The 23,139-nt window shown below is 32.7% G+C and overlaps 2 protein-coding genes across 4 annotated transcripts; one reads left to right on the forward strand and one right to left on the reverse strand.

Annotated features, from left to right (window-relative positions):
• The first annotated feature begins 551 nt into the window (after nucleotides 1–551).
• Nucleotides 552–16,817, forward strand: LOC143178331 (aquaporin AQPAn.G). Of its 3 annotated transcripts, none has more exons than XM_076376897.1 (5): nucleotides 552–735; nucleotides 10,308–10,565; nucleotides 14,032–14,316; nucleotides 15,169–15,378; nucleotides 15,912–16,817. In XM_076376897.1, the coding sequence occupies exons 2-5, from the start codon at nucleotides 10,308–10,310 to the stop codon at nucleotides 15,948–15,950; spliced, it is 792 nt and encodes a 263-aa protein (XP_076233012.1). In that variant the 5' UTR covers nucleotides 552–735; the 3' UTR covers nucleotides 15,951–16,817. The 3 variants fall into 3 exon arrangements, with proteins under 3 accessions (XP_076233012.1, XP_076233011.1, XP_076233013.1); XM_076376896.1 differs by lacking the exon at nucleotides 15,912–16,817 and adding an exon at nucleotides 15,759–15,901; XM_076376898.1 differs by lacking the exons at nucleotides 552–735; nucleotides 15,912–16,817 and adding exons at nucleotides 7,832–8,028; nucleotides 15,759–15,901.
• Nucleotides 16,818–17,293: 476 nt separating this feature from the next.
• On the reverse strand, nucleotides 17,294–23,009 carry LOC143178329 (uncharacterized). The gene is made up of 2 exons (XM_076376893.1): nucleotides 22,911–23,009; nucleotides 17,294–22,047 (listed from the first exon to the last, which is right to left on the reverse strand). Exons 1-2 carry the CDS (start codon nucleotides 22,911–22,913, stop codon nucleotides 18,565–18,567), a joined length of 3,486 nt encoding a protein of 1,161 aa, XP_076233008.1. The 5' UTR covers nucleotides 22,914–23,009; the 3' UTR covers nucleotides 17,294–18,564.
• Nucleotides 23,010–23,139: the final 130 nt, after the last annotated feature.

Consider the following 23,139-nt stretch of genomic DNA (forward strand, 5'->3'; position numbering starts at 1 on the left):
GCAACCTTACCAGCTCTCTACAGTAAGTTATTATCTCAAAAGGTATCATATACTTTATTTCTTCAACTCTCTTAAAATATTTTGATTGAAATAATGCCTACATATATTGCATTACCATCAGTAATAATAAAAATCTGTATCACTTCATCACCTAAAATTAATTTATCCTAAAGAACTTGCAATTTGTTCAATCCCAAACATTAATACAACTATACCGAAACATCACTTGAAATCGTTATCTATTACCTCAATTTTAACCAAAACTTCGTCAGTGTCACCCAATAGTTCCCGCATAGTATTGATTTTTTTCCAGTGAGATAACGAAATCTACCGATGTAAAACTATAATGCATCTGATATACAAGAAATTTCGCGAAATAGGCTAAAGTGACAGTTAAATGACAATCATAAAAGAGCACATCTTCAGCAGTGTCTCGTACGGCTGCGGAATCAAAACAAAGGTGTTACCTGGAGATCGTCGTACGTTTTAACCGTGATATCCCTACTCTGGTACCAGCTACCCGAGTACCAGAACAGACGCAGTTAGATACCTACACGAGACCAGCTGTTTTCTATGCTCGGGAGCCTCGACAGTTGTCGCTCAGTAACTCTTACGGAACGTTCGCTTTTCTGGGAGCTGCTGCCGCTAAGATTGTGACAGGATCCGCGCCTTGAGTCAACTCAGAACCCTTTAAGAACAGTCACCCTTGGATAAAAGTGGTCTGCTGTGTCCAGGGTAAGTTTTTCTATTTTATGTTAATTGTCAGTAAGACTTACATCGCCTTCCATTTGACTTCACTTTATTACCACGATTAGGGTACCAAAAGTGGGACTATTTTTCTTCTAATGTTAATGAAGAATCGTTGAAGATTTTGTAAAATGATTACTTGGAGAAGTGAACCTTTTTGTGTGTATTGATAAATATAATTTTCATGTGTCTATATATAACTCTTTTTAAATATAAGAAAGTAGAGTTTGTATGTATATGCAAGAATAAGTCATCTTGGCTCCCTTTCTTTATTGTAATTTAAGTATGCTTGTATAAACTGTTAAAGATCCCATCACATAAATCTTATTGCTTTCTGTATGCATAAATATTTTGTTTGAGGATAAAAAGTGATTTATGTTGTCCTGGAACAGCTTATCAGCGTGACAGAGATAATTGAAAAGGTCTGTGATTATACAATGTATACTTGAAATACCTATTGCACATGCTCGATCACAAGCTGCAGCAATTATCTGAATAACATTTATCTAAAGCAGAGACTACATTAATTTTACGTAACGAGGAATATGGGGTTGCAGTTAATGAAATGGTGTAATTAAAAATCGCTGGCTGGTAGCTGCCGCTCACTCGTTCTCAGAATAGTTTTCCGAATGACAAATGGGTTAACTAAACAACAACACTTGTTTCGCTAGAAGCATCCCAAAAATTACGAAACGCGATTTGGCGACAAGTATGTAAAGTGGCAGTAGAATGAATCTCTATTAGCTCTCCTGAAAAGTAGAACGAGTGGACTGTCGGTCGGACTAGAATCAGTCAACAGGTTCTAGAACCTTATGAGGGGTTAGGGGTGGGAGGGAAGAACCGGAAATAGAGAAGAAAACCGATTGAAACTGAGGCAGATAAAGAAATTTGTGGGAACAGGAGGCATCGGTTGAAATGATTGAATGTGTACATGCAGCGAAACTGATAAATTCCTGGCGAGGATGAAATATATTCAGAAGAAAGCAGACTGCACAAAATTGACTCTCGACGTAGACTGATTAAGTAACCTCGTTAAATGTCTGATTGCATCCAGTCTTGCTCGAGAAAATATAGAAACTCTCGTCAAGAAGCTATAATTCATGTGTAAAGTAATTTTAATCATAGATATACTTATCACAGAGGTATCGCTGATTTATTCAAAATGATTTTTGAACTTCACTCAAGAGTGAATGGGGAATGTAATTTCTTCGGATATCAATATAGTGTTTGTGATATAACATTAGATATTTTGGACACTTTGAGATTTATGAGTCACGCTCTCTGTTGTAAAGAATATATTTAGTAATTGTTTAAAATGCAGTTTAAAATTGTTTAAGCAGAGTTTATTTATAAATTTTTAATTTTTATTTTGTGTATATAGAATACATGAAGATTTACTTTATTTTTTTTTCTAAGTAATATTATTTATGTTTCTCAATTGGCAAAATGACCAACTGAGGCAACATACTGTCCATGTAAACATTATTTATATTTTAAAATTCAACACATTTTCAAAATGCTAGTTTAAAAGTCTATCTTTTGGATTAAATTACAAATAATTTACTATAATAAATTCACATTATCTTGTAAATACATATACTTATACTTACTTATTGTACAAATAAAGAAGACTGTAAAACGGAGATTTTAGGACTATAATTTCACTTTGAAGTTAGCCGAAAAATGCGAATAAATATTTCCCCTATTTTCTCTGGTTTACCAATTAAAAATATTTTTATGTTTCAATAATTCTTGTAGCAAGGTCAGAGTAACTGATCTCACTCAACTGCTCCCTACCAATGCTTTATTATATGATCTTACTGACTATTTGTAAACACTTTCATAACGATCCATGAATCACTTCAGTCTGAGAAGAAGGTTACCAGTGGATTAGAAAAACATTTATAACTTTCGAAACCGTCAAAATGTTAATGAGAAGATACCTAGAGTCTTGTAGCGAAACTTAAGGTGGGCATCCTGAGCACTTTCTTTGGGGTAGGAGAGTAGGAATGGAATTTATTTCTGTGAAACTGTAATTATTCGAGGCAAAAAGTGTGTAACTTGAGAACAAAGTCGAAATTAACTACTATTTATTTATAGTAATGAGCAGAAGTTTTTTAAACTCTAGTGTAAAGAAGTATTCTAAACTCTAATTTTATTATATTGGTGATATTGACTTATTTTGAATAATTGCTATTCTAAACTATTCCTCTTATTCTTGCGTGTCAAATTGGAGCCTGAATTTATAGCTTTTTGTTATGACATGGCGATATTCAACTATTTTCCATGAAACTACAAATATTTGAGTATAATTATACTCGAAATACATAAACATGCCACAAATACTTTACTGGAACCTCTTTGTATTATAATAAAGTATTTCAGAAAACTTTGGCACATCACTTGAGTTACACAGCCGATAAAAATATCACATCGCGTTGAACGTGCCATGTTTCTTGTATCTTTCATGTTCAGTTCGAATTGTTGACAATAATAACCCTCTAATTACTTCTGTAACTATAATGTACAGACTTCGCCTCGCCGTCGATATTAAGAGTATTGAAGCAATAAACGCCAGTGGGAAAGAATATAAATCGAGCTCTATCCGCGATTGAAGGAACGAGGGTAAGAGAGAAAGAGATGACGAGAGATAAGGAGAGATATTGCGCACCTGTAACTGCACCATATAGGGATAACGACCATCAAGTCGAGAGGAATGCACAACGATAAATCGCTGAAGACGTAACAAGTGATTTATGTGAAATCGACCGGTTTCCACTGCTTTCATGAAATGATTGAAGGGATATCGAGATGTATAAGTAGGCGCTTAGAGTCTCATTGTCAGACAAATGCTTTCGCGATGGAATTGTCATAGCCATAAGCTTTGATCAGTGACAGCGAGACAGAAACTGATTTTACGTAAAAAGAATAAATAAGTAAAAAGTGAAAAATGATGTTTTCTTATGAAGACTGATTTTTGAAAAAATTAATACAACTGTAGATATAGAGAATGCACATGTATAGTATACTTTTTTTATTTTTGTAAAGTGACTGCTATGTTTATTGTATTTTGTAATAGTTACAATAGGGTGAGATTTTCTGCATTCTCACTAGCATCTTTGACAAGACAAAAATGAGTCACTGGTATATGTTAATCTGAACATCTAATATACACAGGTACGCCTTACTATAATCATTCAACATTCATCGTGAATGAATAATTTCTCGCAATATTTTTACAAACGTACATTAGTCACGCTCTTCTTATTAGCGTACCAATATCTATTTTTTCTCTATGAATCAGTGAATCATGGATTAAAAATGAAAAATGAGGTTTCAACGCTCCACTTATTTGGAAGTCTATACGGTCATTTCTTTTGACACTAGTTTCTTTCAAAAGATTTTGCAATTTAAGGTTAGAATAAAATTTTAAATAAAAAAGACAATATTTATCAATGTAACTCTGGAAATATAAATAAACTTGTAGCCAGATCCATTAATAATTTGACTACCACTTCACGCATACATGATGAACCAATGTTGCTTGTATTACTATAAATGTTATTGATTTACGCAGTTTTATAAATTAAATTTGCAAACATTTCTAACTTGCTTTGTTATAATGAATTCTGTTTACCCCATTCAAGATAAGCGTTTTATTATAAGACAACCCTCGGGAGCAGGAAATCCTTTTCTGTTTATTTTAAGAAATAAGATAAGAGGAAATGTTTGAAAAGCGAGAAATAAACATTGTAAATAATTGTTTGTTCAAACCAAATGATGACACAAGATGTTTGACTTTTCAGTAAATTTTTGGCATGAAGAACCAATGATCCACCATAACACTCATGGTGTGTTATCAGTCTCGAATGGGTTAAAATTAGAATTATTCTGCATTCGATAAAAACTCTGAAGAATTTAGCGTGATCATTGAATTCAAAGTTTCCTTCAGAACAAGTTCCTCGAAAACTTAGCTTCACATGAAAAAAATTCATTTAAAAATGTAGAATTCTAGTAAGTGTTAGCACTCGACAGGATATTATACATCACCACTAACAACCATTTCAGCACAAAACAAAGTGCATTGTTTACGCTGTGAACTTCTCTTTAAAAAACATATTGCACAAAAAGAATTACGTTATATCTAGCGCAATAAAAGTCTGGGAGAACCGCCACGCAATTTAATAAGGTCACGATAACATTCTAAGAATCAGTACCAGGAAAATGATGTGCTTGGTAAAAAACAGTTAAAAAATTAAAATTCAACTATAGTTATACAAAACACTGATTCTTAAAACTCGTTTTACATATTTGTTTCGTGAAATAAACTAAAGAAGACTTTTTTAGCTTTCTTACTTCATAAAGAAAATACCAGAGACTATTTTCGAGTGTTTCGAAACTGCAGAGTCGACGTGAAATTCGTGAATTTCGAGAATGTAACTGTAAACCGTGAAATGAAATTGCAGGCGAGGAAAAAATAATCTCTAGCGTGACATCATCGAAAAAATCAAACACCCCCACACAGAAGTAGATGGAGCTTAAACGACATCTTTAACGACGCCAGTTCACATGATCCAGATGTATCGTCGGAAACGAGTCAATTTGACTGTTTCACATTTATTTATTTATATAAATCGTAGTTAACCAGTTTAGACCTTGTAGGAGATTAAACATGACAGGAAGCTTGTTGGAAAAATTGAGCTTCTTATCTATTCGTTATCGATTTTAATGAAATTGCGTGAGAGATTTTTCAAAGTGCTTTCACTGGCGAGCAAACGGTGACGTTTGCATATGTACGTGCAATAATGCGTGCAACTTGTGGATACTTTGCTAATACGAACGTAGATAAAGCAATTACAGTTTATTGGACCGGTATAGGATTTATGATAGTGTGAAGGTTTAGCATTTATCAATACGTTCCAAGGAAACTTGAATATCATCAAAATTAGCTTAGAATTATTACTGCTTTCTTCAAAGATTAATTCCTCTATAAAATGCAACACAAAGTCATTAATCGTATAGATATAATATCTAGGAAAGATTACAAGGCGACTAACAGTTATTATCTTATTAGGCTACTCTACGTAAATCTATCCAGGAAATTTGAAAACGAAGTTTAATACTAGAAGAATTTAATATGAATAATGTTACTTCCAGTTCTTATTTAATTATATAGTTATTTTGATTTTTAGTTTGATATCAAAATAATTGAAGGTTTGATTAAACTAATGCTCTATGAAATTAACATTGGAACAATAAAACTTGGTAAAATATCTGATTAACAATGCTTCGATAATGACTACTCACTTTTGTAGTATCTTAATTCCAGAGAATTTCTGTAATTATTAATACAATTAATTGATATCATCGATTAATTTACTCTCTCCTATTTTTAAAAAATGTCTATATTTATTTAGATGCCTATAATAAAGAATATAAGGATATATTAATTATTAATAAATCTAGTACCAAAAGAAATTCGAGAAATATTATGGGGATAGTTGTATAAGACTCACTGTACTTCCAATGAAGATTAACATAGGAATGAATTTTCTCTTAATGACGCGATGCAAGCTGAAGGACCCTGAATATCTTTGTCTGATTGCCTATATACGTCAATGACAAGAAAGGGGTATCAGAGGAGGAAAAAAACAGCTGCAAACAATACTGCGCATGTGATGCGTGTCACAGCGTGGAATTGCGTGAGATCGGGATGCCATATCACCGCAGTCTTTCGCTCCACACGCTCGGATGATCTCACCCGTATTAAATCCATCATTAAATCATCCAAAGCGATCTTCGACGCGAGACGAGCGTATAGTCAGACTGTCACACATTTTTCGTTAATATCAGCCGAATTTAGGACAATTTTGTCTCCAATTATTACTCTAATACTGTTTTGCAATCCTTGAAATGAAAAAATGAGCTAACTCGTAACAACATAATTATTTGCATGTACAAAATTTTAAAGTACATATAGTGTTAGGCATGAGTAGGTAATATTTATTATGGGCATACAGAAACTATTTTTTTAATTATTTTTAATGTATAATTTTGAGATTAATATAGAGATCTAATAGAGAAAGAACTCGACTGATAGATCAAAAGTTTTTACTAGTAAAACTAGGGTAGGAAATCGTGTGATGCATAATGCATATCATGTTATAATTTCTTTAAGCTCATTTAGTATTATGTTTGTTTGCATTTGTCTGTGCGTGCAGACATATTTAAATAATATATTCATTATACTTTAAATAATGATTTAGACGTGCGTGACGTTGACTCATGAGATCTACTATTCTAACTATAAACTACTTCTCGCAAGCTGCTGTTTTTAGCATGTGAATAAATTTGAAAAATCCAGAACTTGATTTATCAAAATCAATTCAAAATTTCTATATTTTCGTCAGTTTTGTGAACTTTACCTCAATATTTTAAAGAATCACTTTTAAAACCACAAACATTAATAACAGTCGCAATCTGTAACACTGATTTCGCCACGTAAGTGCAATTTCATCTATCTTCACTTTGCCATCTTACTTTAGCATATAGAACCACCCTTGAAAACTTCTGACACCTGTTATCGAACACCCTCTATACCTACGTGGTTCTATAATTACATACTTCTAGATGTAAATGGTCTGCTCTATATCTTTAACACTGATAGTGCTCGTTATGTCATCCCAGGATAAGATCGAGAACTGTAACATTTGAAAAGTGGACAATGACGGTGTACGTCATCGAAGGAAATATACGATGAAAGTTAAGGAAGAAATGAAAGATGACCGACCTAGATCCGCGCAAAGACGTTAACTACGAAAGACGTTTAAACGTGGCAGCGTGGGTGACGATTAACTCCCTGCTCATCCTCGGTAGGAACGATAGAGTAATTCGACACGATCGGTACTGTCTGTCGTGCTCGTCGAGGATATGACCATCTGCATGCGTAATGCAACCTGGATGCACTGCGCTCGTTAACCTAACGTTTCGTTTCTCCAACGAACATACGCATGTAATTTGTAACGGTGCGCGCTACGTACTGTACGTTGAACGCGTCCTCGATCTAGATCTATTGCGCGGGTCGACGGAACTGCTAAACGATCGGGGTAACTTCGTTGTCAAAGTGGTTAATGAACGACAGATTGGGCACGATAGCGTTTGTTCGAATAGTGATCACATTGAACTGGCTTTAGAGGGTGAATGGTTTTTGTAAAACTTCTAGACTTTTGTGGAAACTGAGTCTCGTTGGTGAACGAAGTGATACCAGCTGTGACAGTGGTTGTGAGTGTAACTCGTTCAGAAATTTTATTTTGAAATTAAAGAGCTCTTTCAAGTAGTTCACTGAGACTTTGTGTACTTGTTTCAGCGTGGGATCATTTATTGTAAAGTTTTTGATATCTGCTTTAGTAGCTATGTTAGTTACGTTCGATTTTGAAATTTTAAATCTTCTAACTGAAATTGTTGAATGTGGGGGATGAGCAAAAGATGAAAATTATGTTACTTTATTTTTTGATCGGAAATTACAATTTTCAGTTACAAAGAAATTCTGAACAAATTTTGTGAGCAAATCAGGTGGATTTAGAATTGTTTTACCGTAAGTTTTGTATCATAACAATGTTCCTGTATTCTCAGAAAAGAATTCTTTAACTTCAAAATCGATGATTATGTTAGAACGACATATTAGCTTAACGTTTCCTTGTAATTTTTGTTTACTTCCTTGAGTGAATAGACTGATAAAAGAAACACATTTTGAATAATTTTCTAGAACTCAAAGTAATATAACACAGATGTTAAAACAGATACCAGAAAATCAGTACTAAAAATAATCCATTTATTATAGTCAATGGATTTAACACTGAAATTAATGTTTACAGTCTTAAGGGGACTATTTTGAAGACGATACACTCAGTTTTTCAAATAAAATTTTTAATCTAAATTCAGTTAAGTTATCCTCGAAACTTTACTGTCACCCCTTGTATATAGGATCCTTTTACACAGTACATTTTTTTTCTACTGTATAATAAAGAATTACACAGAAGAACAATCTTGAGTGAAAGATGCAGGAAGAATCTCTTTTAAGAGCAGAGATTCATGTGAACCAAAATTTTTCAAATCCATCTTTTATAAGCATAGATTTCCCAAATAATAACATATTTACTTATATCAACATAGAAAAAGATGATAAGAAGAGAAGATAAAGTGAAGATAATTTAAAAGTTTGCAACTTTACAGTATTTATAAGACCAAACACAAAATATAATGGGGACGAAACATTAACATTAGTGTTTAATAGTATGTAAGAATAATATTTCAAGATTCATTTCCAAGTAATTATTACAAAAACGCTTAAACTTTGTGCAAAACGCGTGCAACTTAAGGATTTATTTTACTATCAGCGCGTGTTGGATAGGTCAAGCTCAGTGACGGTGGTATCGTGCCCACCTAGAAAGATCTACTTAATTGACAGTGGAACTAATGGCATATACAGGGTGTCCGACAACAGGTGTTAGAAACTTTAAAGCGCGATTTTATATGCTGAAATAAGATGAAAGTCAAGAATAATGAATAAAAACGTGTAAAACGTGTCTGATTTGGGACATATTCTACTGCTAGCGAGCATTAGTCAGGTCAGACACAGTGAAGTCAGTAGAATAAGTCAAGTCAGACATTTCAAGCACACCTTTTATTTGTATCTTTAACAATTAGTAAAGTGAAAACGAAGCAAACGCAATTCCATCATTTTTGATTTTCATCTTAATTCAATATATAAATAGAATCACCTTTTAATATTTTTTTACAGCTATCGTTCAACATTATTAAATATTCTTAACTGAATAAGTATTATAATTATTCTAAATAAAGTTTACACATTATTAAATTAATTTTTTCTATCGCTAACTTTGTGAACTAAGTTCCTATCGTACTGATTTCAACAGAATGAAATTCATGAACCACATACCCAAATTTTAAAGCTCAGAATTCAATTCAAAAAGTATTCAATGCAAGAACATTTATAAAAATTGATCTGATAACCAAGTAGTAGATCAATGGTGACGCTACTGAATAAAGTAAATAAATCTACTGAATAAAACTGCTATTTCAAATAAAGTTGAAAAACAGACCAAGAATCAGTACATAAACTCCATCCAGAAGTCCATAATTCAGAGTTTGACAACCGAACGTGCCCTTTTAAATTAACCCAGAGAGAACTACCTACTAATTACATTGGTTCTTGCGATGCTTCTTGGAATATGATACATTTTCTGCGTTAACGGGATTGCTAACCTTCCTTAATGACGCTTCACAGAACGTCCGACCCTTCGGAATTCTCTGTTTCGCCAAGCGTGACTCAAGGACAGCGGATCGGGCAAATAGGAATCGCGAACGACGCGACGCGAAGTCGCATGAAAAAGTGGACGTTGCTTTTTATGGGCTAAACGTACGCTATCGAGAATGCTGCCGATCCGTTCTTTGTGTCATGTCAAAACGATGTCACGGTATCCTTACGGTACCTTCGCGCGACTTTCTGGAGCTAATTGATCGAATGGTTCGTTTCGCAGATGGCGAACTTAAAAGGAGCATTGGGCGTAAGCGAACTCACCGATAAAAAGGCTGGCCTTTATCGGGCGCTGGTGGCGGAATTCCTAGGCACCATGCTATTGAATTTCTTCGGCTGTGGATCGGTGATCACAGGGAACGTCGTCGCCATAAGCTTGGCCTTTGGCTTGACCGTGGCTGCTGCAATTCAAGGAGTAGGACACGTTTCCGGTGGCCACGTCAATCCTGCTGTCACGTTCGGCCTAATGGTCATTGGCAAGGTAAGATAAGTACTGTGGTTAGAGATCGTGAAGTTATTAAAAAATTACTATTAATATATTGATAGTTGAATGTGAAAAAATTGAATAGTGAAATTACAGTATTTGAAAATTGATGCTGTTGAGCTGGTAAATTATGTTTTGTAAATTTGAAATTACTGAAATATACTAACGTGTAGTATTTTCGGCCTAATGGTCATTGGCAAGGTAAGATAAGTACTGTGGTTAGAGATCGCGAAGTTATTAAAAAATTACTATTAATACATTGATAGTTGAATGTGAAAAAATTGAAGTGAAATTACAGTATTTGAAAATTGATGCTGTTGAGCTGGTAAATTATGTTTTGTAAATTTGAAATTACTGAAATATACTAACTTGTAGTATTTTCGGCCTAATGGTCATTGGCAAGGTAAGATAAGTACTGTGGTTAGAGATCGTGAAGTTATTAAAAAATTACTATTAATATATTGATAGTTGAATGTGAAAAAATTGAAGTGAAATTACAGTATTTGAAAATTGATGCTGTTGAGCTGATAAATTATGTTTTGTAAATTTGAAATTACTGAAATATACTAACGTGTAGTATTTTGAAATTTTCTGCGTGAATTAATTTGCATTTACATTTTGTATAGTGTTCACTCGTTATAAACTTATTACTGTTTTTACTACTTGCAATAGAATTATATTTTCACTGTGACAAAAGCAGTTCTGACAAAAGCAACAGGAATTGACAATCTGTTAATCTTATTATTAGAGGTGTATAAGTATTGTATGCTTAGTAATCTTGTTACCGATGATGGATTACGAGATTACAACGAGAGAATACTCGATAGAGTATAAATATTCTAGAGTTGCTTTGCTAATAATATTGTATAATTAATACATTTAACGTTTCTTTGTAATGTGTTTCTATGAAAAATAGAAAAACATCGTTAATCTAAATAAAAGTAAAAAATTAAGGTAAAAGGTAAAAGATGGAAAGGATAAAGAAATTAAGGTAGAAAATTAAGTTTGCAAAATGCAATTTTAAAATATAAAATTATTTTGATGGAAATTTTATGAGATGTAAAAGGATAAAAAACTTAGATATATAGAAATTCCTCTCATAATCGAATATCTAGATTGGAATATCCTCTTTATAGGCTCATGCAAAGGTCGTTTCTCTTATGATTTAAGTGTAAATTGTACTGTAATTTTAAATATTAAAATTAAAGGGTAACGAAGTTAAGTTGTACTTCATTAAATACTTTCATTAACTAAGGAATGTATTCTTGGTTGTATTAGCAATAACAAAAAACGTATCATCAATCAAAAACACTAATTGTCGATTAATAGAATTATTAAATATACGAAAACAGACACGTATTAAGTTATATAATTGAAAAAATGAAAACTGTCTAAATAGAAATCGTATTTCAACATTCATGCACAGAATGTAGGTACATGTGTACAAAGTAAACTCAGTAACTAGTACAAATGTTAAATAGTCGTAAAGTCAGTGGTAACAGTTATGATTAATTTAAAACGTGATTATATCTATTTTTCGCAAATTGCAAGGTTAACCACGAAGCGTGTAATCATCTCTTGTACGTCAGCGTGCAGTTACCAATGATATGATTTACTGATATCTTATTCAACTGGTTTAATGTTGCTTTGTCACGATTGCTGTCAAGGGAACCCATTTTCAATCACACATAAACATAATATGCGTTAAAGTAAAATACTTACATAAGATGCTGAAGAAACGAAGTCAAGACTTACAAGGTAAACAATACACATTAAACTGAATAAAAACTACTTGCTGTTAGCAAACATAAATAAAACTATATTGATAATGTTAGAAGCTAATATTTCTTACAAAGATATCCGAAATTCGTTTACTTGCACAACTTTAAAGACACAATATTGTAAAATAAATAAATACAATTCATAACTGTTATTATTTAATGCTACGTCCTATGGAATACACTAACACCTGTCACACGCCAAATTAGTGTAGAAGTTTGAAAGGTGAACTAGTCTTCAGTTTTCGATGTTCCCTTTACTACGTCTTGTATTTAACTGATTCATAAAGAAATTGTGAAGCTCTTCCAAGCTGTGCTTTTCGACGATTCGCTAGGGTTTTTCAACTGGGCGTTTCTATATTACAAATTCTGATTGGTTAATAGAAAAAAGAAGAAAATTGGTATGGTGGGAGAAAACCTCAACTTGGAGCAAAACCGAAACACCTGTAAATAATTTATTTCAGGTAGTCAAAATTCGACTTTGCATTGGAGTGTGACGGCCTACTGTTACTTTATCGTTTTACTACTTTATTGTTCTGCAAATACACAGCAGGTATCGGACAATTGTCATAATTTTATGATACTGTAAGAAGAAGTTTGAACGAGTAAAAAATGATTGCAAGGTATAGATTCGAAAGTTTCGAATAGTCTGATTATAATGTATAGATATTCTAAATTTGCCCGATACAAATATCAATTCATATAATTCACATTTATTATTTCTGTGTTTTTTAATTAAATGTTATTATGTAAGTATTAAACATTCTTTTCTTCAGCGTTCTATACGTATATAAATGCATTAAGAGTGATTATCTACTAAAATAAATAGTAAAAACATGTTCTAATGTTCAATTTTCCACTTATGTTACATTCGTCGAACACTTTTATTCTAAAGAAGCAATGTGTGCAGTATACTATCGCTCTGAAAATAAAAAAAACATTTTCTTTTATTTTGTAAAATTTGAAGACTATGTTGTGATCAGAAACAGGATCAGTGACGACAATGTAACGTTACACCTACATGTTTGTTTTTTCTATAACGTTCATATACAGAGTGTTCCATAAATGTTAGAAATTGTAGAAGCTGATTCTACATCTCAAAAGAAGACAAAGATCAAAATTCACAAAATTGTGCTTGGAATTTCGTTTCAGAGTAAGAACTGTATTTGATTTGAGACTTACTCTACTGTAGACGCGTATTAGTTAACTCAGACACAATGCAGTCAGTATTTTATACCGAAAGTCTTGAGCCAGATACATTTCACGCGTATTTTGGGCGTTTTCTCAGCAATTGATAACTTATTCTTAGAATAAGCCTATATTTAGAAGCCTAAAACGCTTATCTTTATTTTTGTCTTATTTTGGCATGTATTGTAGAATAATCCCTCAAAGTTTCTGATGCCAGTCGTCGAACACCTGTACATACATATAATACAATATTTTCTTAATATAGTCACAACTGACTACTAAAAACCTCATAATGTCATAATAAGACATGCGTCTTTAAAAATAATCCATATGTTGATCGCTTTCAAAACAAAATTTAAATATTCATACCAAACGATAGCAAAATAAGAAAAACGTAATAATGAAATTGTAACAAAAGAATACTTTATTAAAATGGACCTAAATCTCATATCACAATATAAGACATATTCAAAAATTCGCTTTTCCTTATTCTGCAGGTACCGATAATTAGAGGATTATTATACGTCATAGCTCAATCCATAGGCGCATTGGCAGGATCTGGTGTACTAAGGGCACTATCCCCGGAAAGGATGGAAGCTGCTCTAGGTGTGGTACGCCTTTCTACAGGTGTCACACCTGTCCAAGGTTTCGGTATAGAATTCTTCCTTGCCCTGATACTGGTTCTCGTCGTGTGTGGTGCATGCGACGCTGCTAAGCCACACAGCAAGGGAATGGCTCCTCTTATAATTGGACTTGCGGTCACAGTCGGCCACCTTGTCGGTGTAAGATGTTCAATACCTTTTATCTTATTAAGATATCGTCTTCTTTATCGTATAAAATGTTCTACCCAACTAGGCGAACTTTCATTTTTTTATTTATTTATTTCGGTGGACAAAAATCTATTTGTTTAACTTGTTCCCTGAAGAACTTGTTAAAATTGTCAAAAATAATTTTTTTTACGTATTTTTCATGGAGAATTGCTACTGTTTTGCATATAGCATCAATTCTTAGTTATGGGATAGAATACAACTTTTTTTCCTTAATAGGAAATTTCATAATAAATATCCATTCGCTGTAGAACTTATTATAGGTTCATCAATAATATAGGTATGCATTAAATGAGCGTTCAAGTATGTGTCAATGTTCTTAAAGAAGTTAAAACAGTTGAACTAATTTTAAAAACGAAATCATAAGGCAAAATTAATATTTTTTGGTTTCGTTTATGCATTTTTGGGTATGGATGCCGTTGCACAATACAGTTGCATGTTTTCTATAATCAATATCTATCTACTTCTCATTATATTAATTAATTCAATTTCTCCTCAATTATAATAAATTTTAAAAAGTAAAATAGTCAATTTTTTAAATATCTTCTAAATTGCTAGTTTTTCTATATAAATTCTTAACAGCTTTTACAGAAGAATAAAACTGCATAATGAAGGTGACTTATAAAAGTTACAGGATACATAATTCTATGAACCAAATTGAGTGAACATGAAGGTTGATCTCCAATCTTCAATAATTTGCTTTATTTTAAGTTCCTGACGAGTTTTTTGTAGATTATTAAAGGCCCACAATTTCACATATTAACAAAAAACGTTTCAAAGCTGTTATTACCTCTATTAATCCAACAGGTACCAAGAACTGGCGCGGGAATGAACCCAGCTCGATCATTAGGCAGCGCCGTTGTGATGGGTGAATTTGATGATCACTGGCTTTACTGGGTTGGTCCTATTTTGGGTGGAATGGCAGGTGGATTACTTTATACACACGCAATTGGTCCTGCGAAGGAAGAAGAAGTTCCCAGCAGACCGTACACCTCTGTAGCAACAGAGGAGAAAGAGGTACCGTAAACGACAAGAGCGCCCAAGCGACATCAATTGTATGTAATTCGGTCACGTGACAAAATGATTTCTGATCTCGATTATTTTTTAATGCCATTTTTTCGAAACGATTTAATATACATTGTTGTACGAGAACGTCGTAAATAAAAGAGTTATTTAAATAAGATAGTTATAAACTCACGTCTTTTATATTTCTGAATAGATTATGTAATGGATATAATAAACGAAGTGAAACGTTAAGGAAGTATAAATGAAATCAGAAACCTATACAAAATTCTCGTTGGTAGAATCTTTCTGTGTTTTAATATAACTTTATAGTAACTTGAGAATCTTTGCAATGTTTTATTTTTATTAAATGTTCAATCGTCTTTGTTCCACAGAAGTTCGAGTACATAGACAGTGGACGGGGTGGACTTTAAAAAACGAAGATACAAAGAAAGATTCGAATACGAGAATAGAATTTTTTGTGTATTCGTTTGTTATAATAAGCGGTAAACATACAATCGAAAATGTGTGCAATATTATTTTTTCAGCTACAGAGCCTTACCAGTAAAAACGTCAACCCCGCTTGATCTTCCAATCGCCACTAACTGTCACACTTTAGGCACTATTGAATCATTACATACAAAAGGGCCTGCTTATACACATGAGCTTTTGAGGAGTTCAAAAGCTTGAAAAACTGAACAATAACGATATCTCGAAAAACACTACGAACAATTTATATAGAAAAAATGTTGTGAGTTTTATACTATTAAATGAAGTGAAATTACAATGGACTGTTACAGGTGAGGTATAAGATAGATCTGTCATTCAATGTAACTTTTTATCGCACAATTAGGTATTGAGAAACCCTATTAATTTTTTTCTAGTTTATTCATTTATAATTTTTTTTGCTGTTAATATACGTTTGAGATTCATATTTATTAATATCATCAAATATGAGTGGTCGAATTGTATTATTTCTAAACTCATGAAGTCAATATTTTAAATCATGTATCCTAAACGAGGTCTATTCTTTACCTTATCTGTGCTAAAGTACTGTATACAGTGTGTTCGACGACAGATGTCAAAAATTTTCATTTTAGAGTTATTAATTGTTGCAGAAACGGTTAAAATTCGCGTGAAATGTCTGACTTCGGACTTGTACTGTCGAAGAGTACTAGCCAGGTCAGGCAAAGGCACCAAGAAATCAGTAAAATATGTCCTAAGTTAGACACGTTTTATGCAAATTTTAGGTATTTTCTCAACAATTAATAACTCTGAAAGGAAGGCTTAAACGCAATTTTGCTATTCTTAATTTTCGTCCTACCTTGAAATATGCAATCACTCCTTCAAGTTTCTGACGCCTATTGTCAAACACCCTCCATATCTTGTGTTCTTTAAAAAAGCTACAGTTACTGCAAATCACTGCACAATAAAGGTAAATTACAATGCCCTAATTTATAAATAATTATATTAATAAATAATTTTATAACAATTTGACACAAGTATGTTTGTAACAGTAACATGCTTCTATGTTTATCGAATATGTATAGTGAAATACATTAATTCATCTACTTTTTTTTAAATATGCATTCTTTGTGCACTAAGATTTTGAAGTTAATTTTAGAACTCATTGTCTTCATTTTGCATTAAATTAATTTTACCAAAGATCGAGTCTGATGCAAAAAATTTGATGCTGTCGACATCTTACGTCACCTACGAACAATACATTTCTTGGACATGAACAAAGTAGAATCGGCTGTGGATAATGTATTCAAGAATCTGTCGATAAATTAACAAAATTAACATTTTTCATTATTTGCAATTTAAAATAGGCAAAATTTGTGATTTTTTAATGAAAATAAGTGTACTTGACAAATTATAATTACTTTGTATTAATTATCATTTATCTATCGGTATTACTTTTTTATATTTTAAGTTACATTTACAGCTCATCGAAATGTAACACTCTTGGGTGTTCTGATAAATTATAGAAAATAACATGCTTTTAGTATTTAATATTTATATGTGGTTACTAATGGGTTAACATTAACCATTCAATATTATTCAGTGTGTTGTATTTTGTACCTATTATATTTATAAACTTACAAGTTACATACACATTTTGTTCGAATAAATTGTACATGAAAGTACAACAAAAATATTACATATGTAATCATGTTTACATATCGATGCGTTATTAATACGCATAAAATGTATGCTTAAATATGTGCTACATCCTATCATCCGAAATAAAATGTAAATGTTTTATACGAAAGTATATCAGTGTGCATTATTTGTATTGTGTAGGTGAAAGGTTTTCCTGGAAAATAAGCAACACCTTTGATTTTACATTTACACACCATAATTTGTATTTGATACATAGCTTCAAATGTTTATAGAATATCAAGTATTCTATATACCAGTTCCATTCTAGTCTCGCAGTATTATTATTAAGTATTACAATACATTTAAATTCTTTAAAGTACGTTTCGTCTTCCCAATAATATTTTCAATAAAAATGCGAAAACAAAAATGGAATTTAATAATAATATATTCTATGAAAATTTTGTCAGTAATCGAAACGAAGGAATATTCAAAATAAAGTTTAACCTCCGATGTATGTACAATTGTCTTGTGTTTGACACTCACATGCATTTATACTAGACAATAAGTCAAATACATAAAACAAGTGTCTAAGTCTACAAACTTGTTGATCTTGTATCATGTTGTAATATCTCTATCTTATATTCTTGTAACAGTAGAAATAACAAATTCCATGTCATTTTAATGACATTAATGAGTCTTTTAATATTCAAAAAAGACAGAGTTTCTAATGCGAAATATTTATTGATAGGCACCACCTTGTTTTTATACTTCATTGATAGTGATAGTTATCATCGTAAGTATAATTCTACATTGTCACACAGGAAAATATAAGACACATGAGAAAGTTTATATGCAATACAGTAAGAAGATATAGATTATCTTGAATTCATGATTATTCAATGAGTTTAGGAGTAAAACATTCAAAGTGTCTATTCGTGTTTGTCTGAAATGCATCGAGATCGGGTCTGAGTTGTATAAAATTGTGATCAAATGTATAAGATCGATTGAATCAGCTTGTAGGTTTTAAAACCAAAGCTTTACTTAATAGAAATATTCAATGTATTCCTTACATTTTACTTTTTCTGAGGAAGACTTTTACCCTTCCATTTGTTGAAGTTTATCTTCGAGACTATCTTGACTGTCGTTAGTATCATTTAAGCTGATTGTATGATTAGTATGATCAAGTTCTATTACAGAATCACTCAGCTGACTTTTTTGAACATCTAACACATTTTCTGAGGGTTCAAAAATATCTGCAGATTCTGAAAGATCTTGTTCATCTAAAGCCAAACTTGTATTTTGTTCAGATTGTTCAATAGAGTGTTCTTCCGCCATTTCTTCTACTTTTATGTTTGGTTCTTCCTCTACATCCATTGAAATAGGTTCTTCCAATTTAATATTTATGTCTTGGGACTGAGAACTAGTTTCAGCAACGGAATCATCTTTCATTGATTCATCATCTATGTTACTAGTATCTGATTTTTGTTTATCATCTGTTTTCTGAGAAGTTTCTCCAATAGAAGATATCTGAGTAAGATTACTTAAAACAGTCTCCTGCATTTTGACAACAGATTCAGCTGAATCTAATATACTACATAATTCTCGACTCATTTCTTCTACTTCTGATGTTTCTTCTGTTTTTACAACTATAATTTTCTTGTTTCCATAAACTTTGGAGCTAGTTATCAATGGCTGCTTACCTTCCCTTCTAATCGTAGGCGTTGACTTTGGTGTTATAGGAGGTTCTTTTTGTATATTTTCGATTTGTTTTTTCTCTAATTCAGTCTTTTCTGTTCCTTTTTCTGGTTCAGGTTGAACGTCTTCCTTTGCTATCATTACAGGAGTTGTTGTAGTTGTTGTGGTTATAGGTGCCGCTGTCATAGGGGTTGATGTTACAGGAGTTGTTGTTGTCACATCATTATCGTTATATTCTTGTTCTTCATCATACATACTTTGCTTTTTCTTTACAAATACTCTCTTCAATGGTAATTGCTGTTCATCTTCGGATTCATCATGACGTTCTGGCGATAATTCTTCCATAGGTTCATACTCTTGTTGATTGCGTGCTTCTAATTCTTTGATTTTTAAACGTTGTTGTTCTACTCTTTTCTCCAGCTGTTCTAATTTTTCCTTAGTCTCTTGATCTCCTCCTAATACAGTTTTTTGAACTGTTGTTACAGGCGTTTTCGTTGTCGATGACGATGCAATTGTAGACTGAGACGTTTTTAGTTCAAATTTTGGAGATTCACTTAATATAGTATCAGTACTTTTTGCCGTGTTCGAAGGTTGTCGTTGCTCTGTCGATGACTGTAAGACAGCTTGGACAAGGTTTGAATGTTTATCAAGGGGCTTTTTCACAACTACTCTTTTCACAACGTTACCCGTCGGTAATTTTGCTAGTTCCGCTGGATCTATTATTGTGCCATCAGGATTCATAATGAGTTCCCTTGTAGTATCACCTTGTCGAATAATTCTACGAACAATTACTCTTTTTGTAACTTTATGCCCTGTACTACTTGCTTGTGTGGACGTACTCGTCGAGTCTCCTTCTTTTGTTACAGGTGTAGTTGTAGTTTCAGTAGTCCCACTGGGTTTCCTTACAACAATTCTTTTTATTACTTTGATTGTATTTACAGCTTTTGGTGTGTTACTGACTTGAGCAGGTATTTCTGCTTTGTCATCTTTTGTAGAAGCTTGATTTTGTAAACTACTCTGTGCTTGTTGTGATTTAGTTTGATTAGTAGAAGTTGGTGTTTCTTTACCTTGTTCTTGAGTAACATTTTGATGTTTTAATGGAATTTTATGTTCTTTAAACACAGATGCTACAATCTTTTGAACCTGTGCTTCTGTTTCATCCACGCGGGAAGACTTCGAAGATTCCTCATTTTGCTTAGGTTGTGGAGTTTTTACATTAGATTGAGACTGATTGCTAGGAGGACTCGATTTTGTATCTTGTACATCTCTACGTTGAATGGGCATTAGAGTCTTAATTGTCTTTTTAATCATATTTCCATCTTTACGTCTGACATATACTACTTGCTCTTTTTGATTTTCTTCTTTCTCTGATCTATCATGTTCTTCATCACTCTCTGATGGTTTATTTGGTTGTGGAAGTTTCTTTATAATATATGGTGGTGGTTCGTAATCATCATCTCCATCTGAATATGGTTCTTCTTCTTCTTCTTCATCAGAATCTAGATCCAATTTTGTTTTATTGTCTGGTTGTAATCCATCTGGTCCCATTTTTTCGCCTGCCTCAATATGCTGCTTTATATGAGTAACATAATCTGCTCTATTTCTGCAAGACTCCTGACAGACATCACAAGTTAGTCCCATACCTGTGCGTTTTGTGTGCGTTAACTGATGTACCTCCAAGCTCTCTTTACGCTTGAATGCTTTACCACAATCTTCACAAACATGACGTTTTTCTACAGAATGTGTTCGCATATGTCTAGTTAAATGGTGGGACAAGAGGAAGGAACGAGGACAAAGTTTGCATAAATATGGTCTATGTCCAGCATGAGTAGTTAGGTGACGAGCTAACTTTGTACTCGTACGGAATGCTTCCTTGCAATACTCACAAACAAAAGTTTTATCTTCGTTATGTAAAACTTCATGACGTTCTAAACCCTGTTTATACGTAAAACGTTTGTTGCAAATATTACATTGGAAAGGTTTTTCTTTCTTGTGCACAGAATCCTCGTGTTTTTCTAATTCTTCAGTTGTAAAGAATTCACGATCACAATGTTGACATCCATACCGTAATTCACCTCTATGAACTTTTTCATGACGTTGTAATAAATTCGCTCTTGAAAACTGTTTGTTACAAATTGGGCAGGAGAAAGGCTTTTCTTCTGAATGAGTTGTCATATGTTTTCCAAGATCATATTTAGAAAAGAACATACGATCACATTCAGTGCATTTGTAGTTACGATCACGATGAGCTCTTTGAATATGAAGAGCAAGAGCCTGACGCAGGGGGAATGTTCGATCACACTGATCACAAGCATGTACTCTTATCTCACCTGGTTCCAATTTTCGTTCTTCTTTCATGCTAGTTGTATCTTGATCTCCTTCACTGCCAGCATCTTGTTCTTCTTCGTAAAAGTCATGTTGATCTTCCTTTTCTCTTTGCTTCTCCACTGGTCTATCTCTGTCTCTCTCTCTTTCTCGATCTCTATCTCTATCTCTTTCTCTGTCCCTTTCTCTATCTCTTTCTCTTTCCCTCTCTCTATCCCTTTCCCTATCCCTTTCTCTGTCCCTTTCCCTTTCTCTTTCTCTTTCCCTTTCCCTTTCTCTCTCTCGTTCTCGTGTTTCACGTCTTTCTCTATCACCATTATCAACTCTAGGCTTTTTTGCTGTCTCATTTTGAGGTTTCTGTTCTAGAAGTCGTTTATTATTTGTTTCTGGAGGATCATTAGGAATTGGTGGAAATGGTCTTGGCAACACACCAGACAATGGATAAGCTCGCAGGGCCTCATCTGCTTTTTTGCACTGAAGTTTAAACTTGTACGAGCGATCAAGGTTCCAGCGGCACATATTGCATATCATTTGTGGCATTCCATCTGCTGCATACACCTTAAACACAATACATAAGTGTTACATTAACTTAATCGATACACTCATTGAAATTTTTAAAAGATATTCATAATTTCAAAATAAAATTACCTAAATTTATATTACATAAATCTAACAATTGTTTTCATTCACCTTCTTCTTTCATTCACACATTCACAGCTGATAATTTCTCTGATGATCTGATAATCTTCATTTGTTTAGAACTAAGGTCTACTTGAAAAGAAACAAATCTAAATTTTGTTGCTGCAGAGTTCTTATAAAACAATGATACTTGTGTCTAAATAGGACTTTTAAGTTTGTTTACATTTTGATACTGTTTGATTATATACATATGCTATCTTATCAAATTATATAATTTTACGTCAACTGTAACTAACTCAGAACTTGATGAGAAGACACAATTTTATATTTGAACTTTCAACTGAGTTACAAATTTTTTACGAATATAGATTTACTGAATGTGTACACTATTTTGTTTTATAACCACAAGTGTTACTTATATAAGATAAGATATACACAGAACATTAAAATACAGAAAATTTTATATAAAATTCTGCACCCTCTTGTTTACATTTTGTCATAACGTTCGAAGAATTAATATTCTTTACGAGTTCGACGTTTAAATTTAAATTACTTTAAATATTTCATTTTATATCCATACTGAAAATAAAAATATTGCATTTAATAGTTGCATACACATAGTTTTCCCGCCAAATACGTTATGTTAAGATATCATAGAATGACCTAATAAAATAAGTCAATAAATACAATATTCTGCAAAATAATTTATACTCTACATTCATTAATACGAGTAGCAGGCAGCAGCTATCATGATAAGAAAAAATAGAAACTACATATTTTACCATCGCAGCATTCACTGTTATCGATGCCACATCACGTCAACCGTACTTAAACAAAAATGCATCTCAATCTTTCTACTCATAATCGCCAGTCACTTGCCTGTAACGGGGCACCGTATTTATAAATAATTTATCGCAATAGTCGAATGAAAATTATTCACGCTTAGAAATGGTACGAGCGCAACTCGGCCGGTAATCGCGGAACCTACGTTACCCAAACCGCTTGCTGTCT

Source organism: Calliopsis andreniformis, chromosome 4 (genome assembly GCF_051401765.1).
Source record: "Calliopsis andreniformis isolate RMS-2024a chromosome 4, iyCalAndr_principal, whole genome shotgun sequence".
Lineage (NCBI taxonomy): Eukaryota > Metazoa > Arthropoda > Insecta > Hymenoptera > Andrenidae > Calliopsis > Calliopsis andreniformis.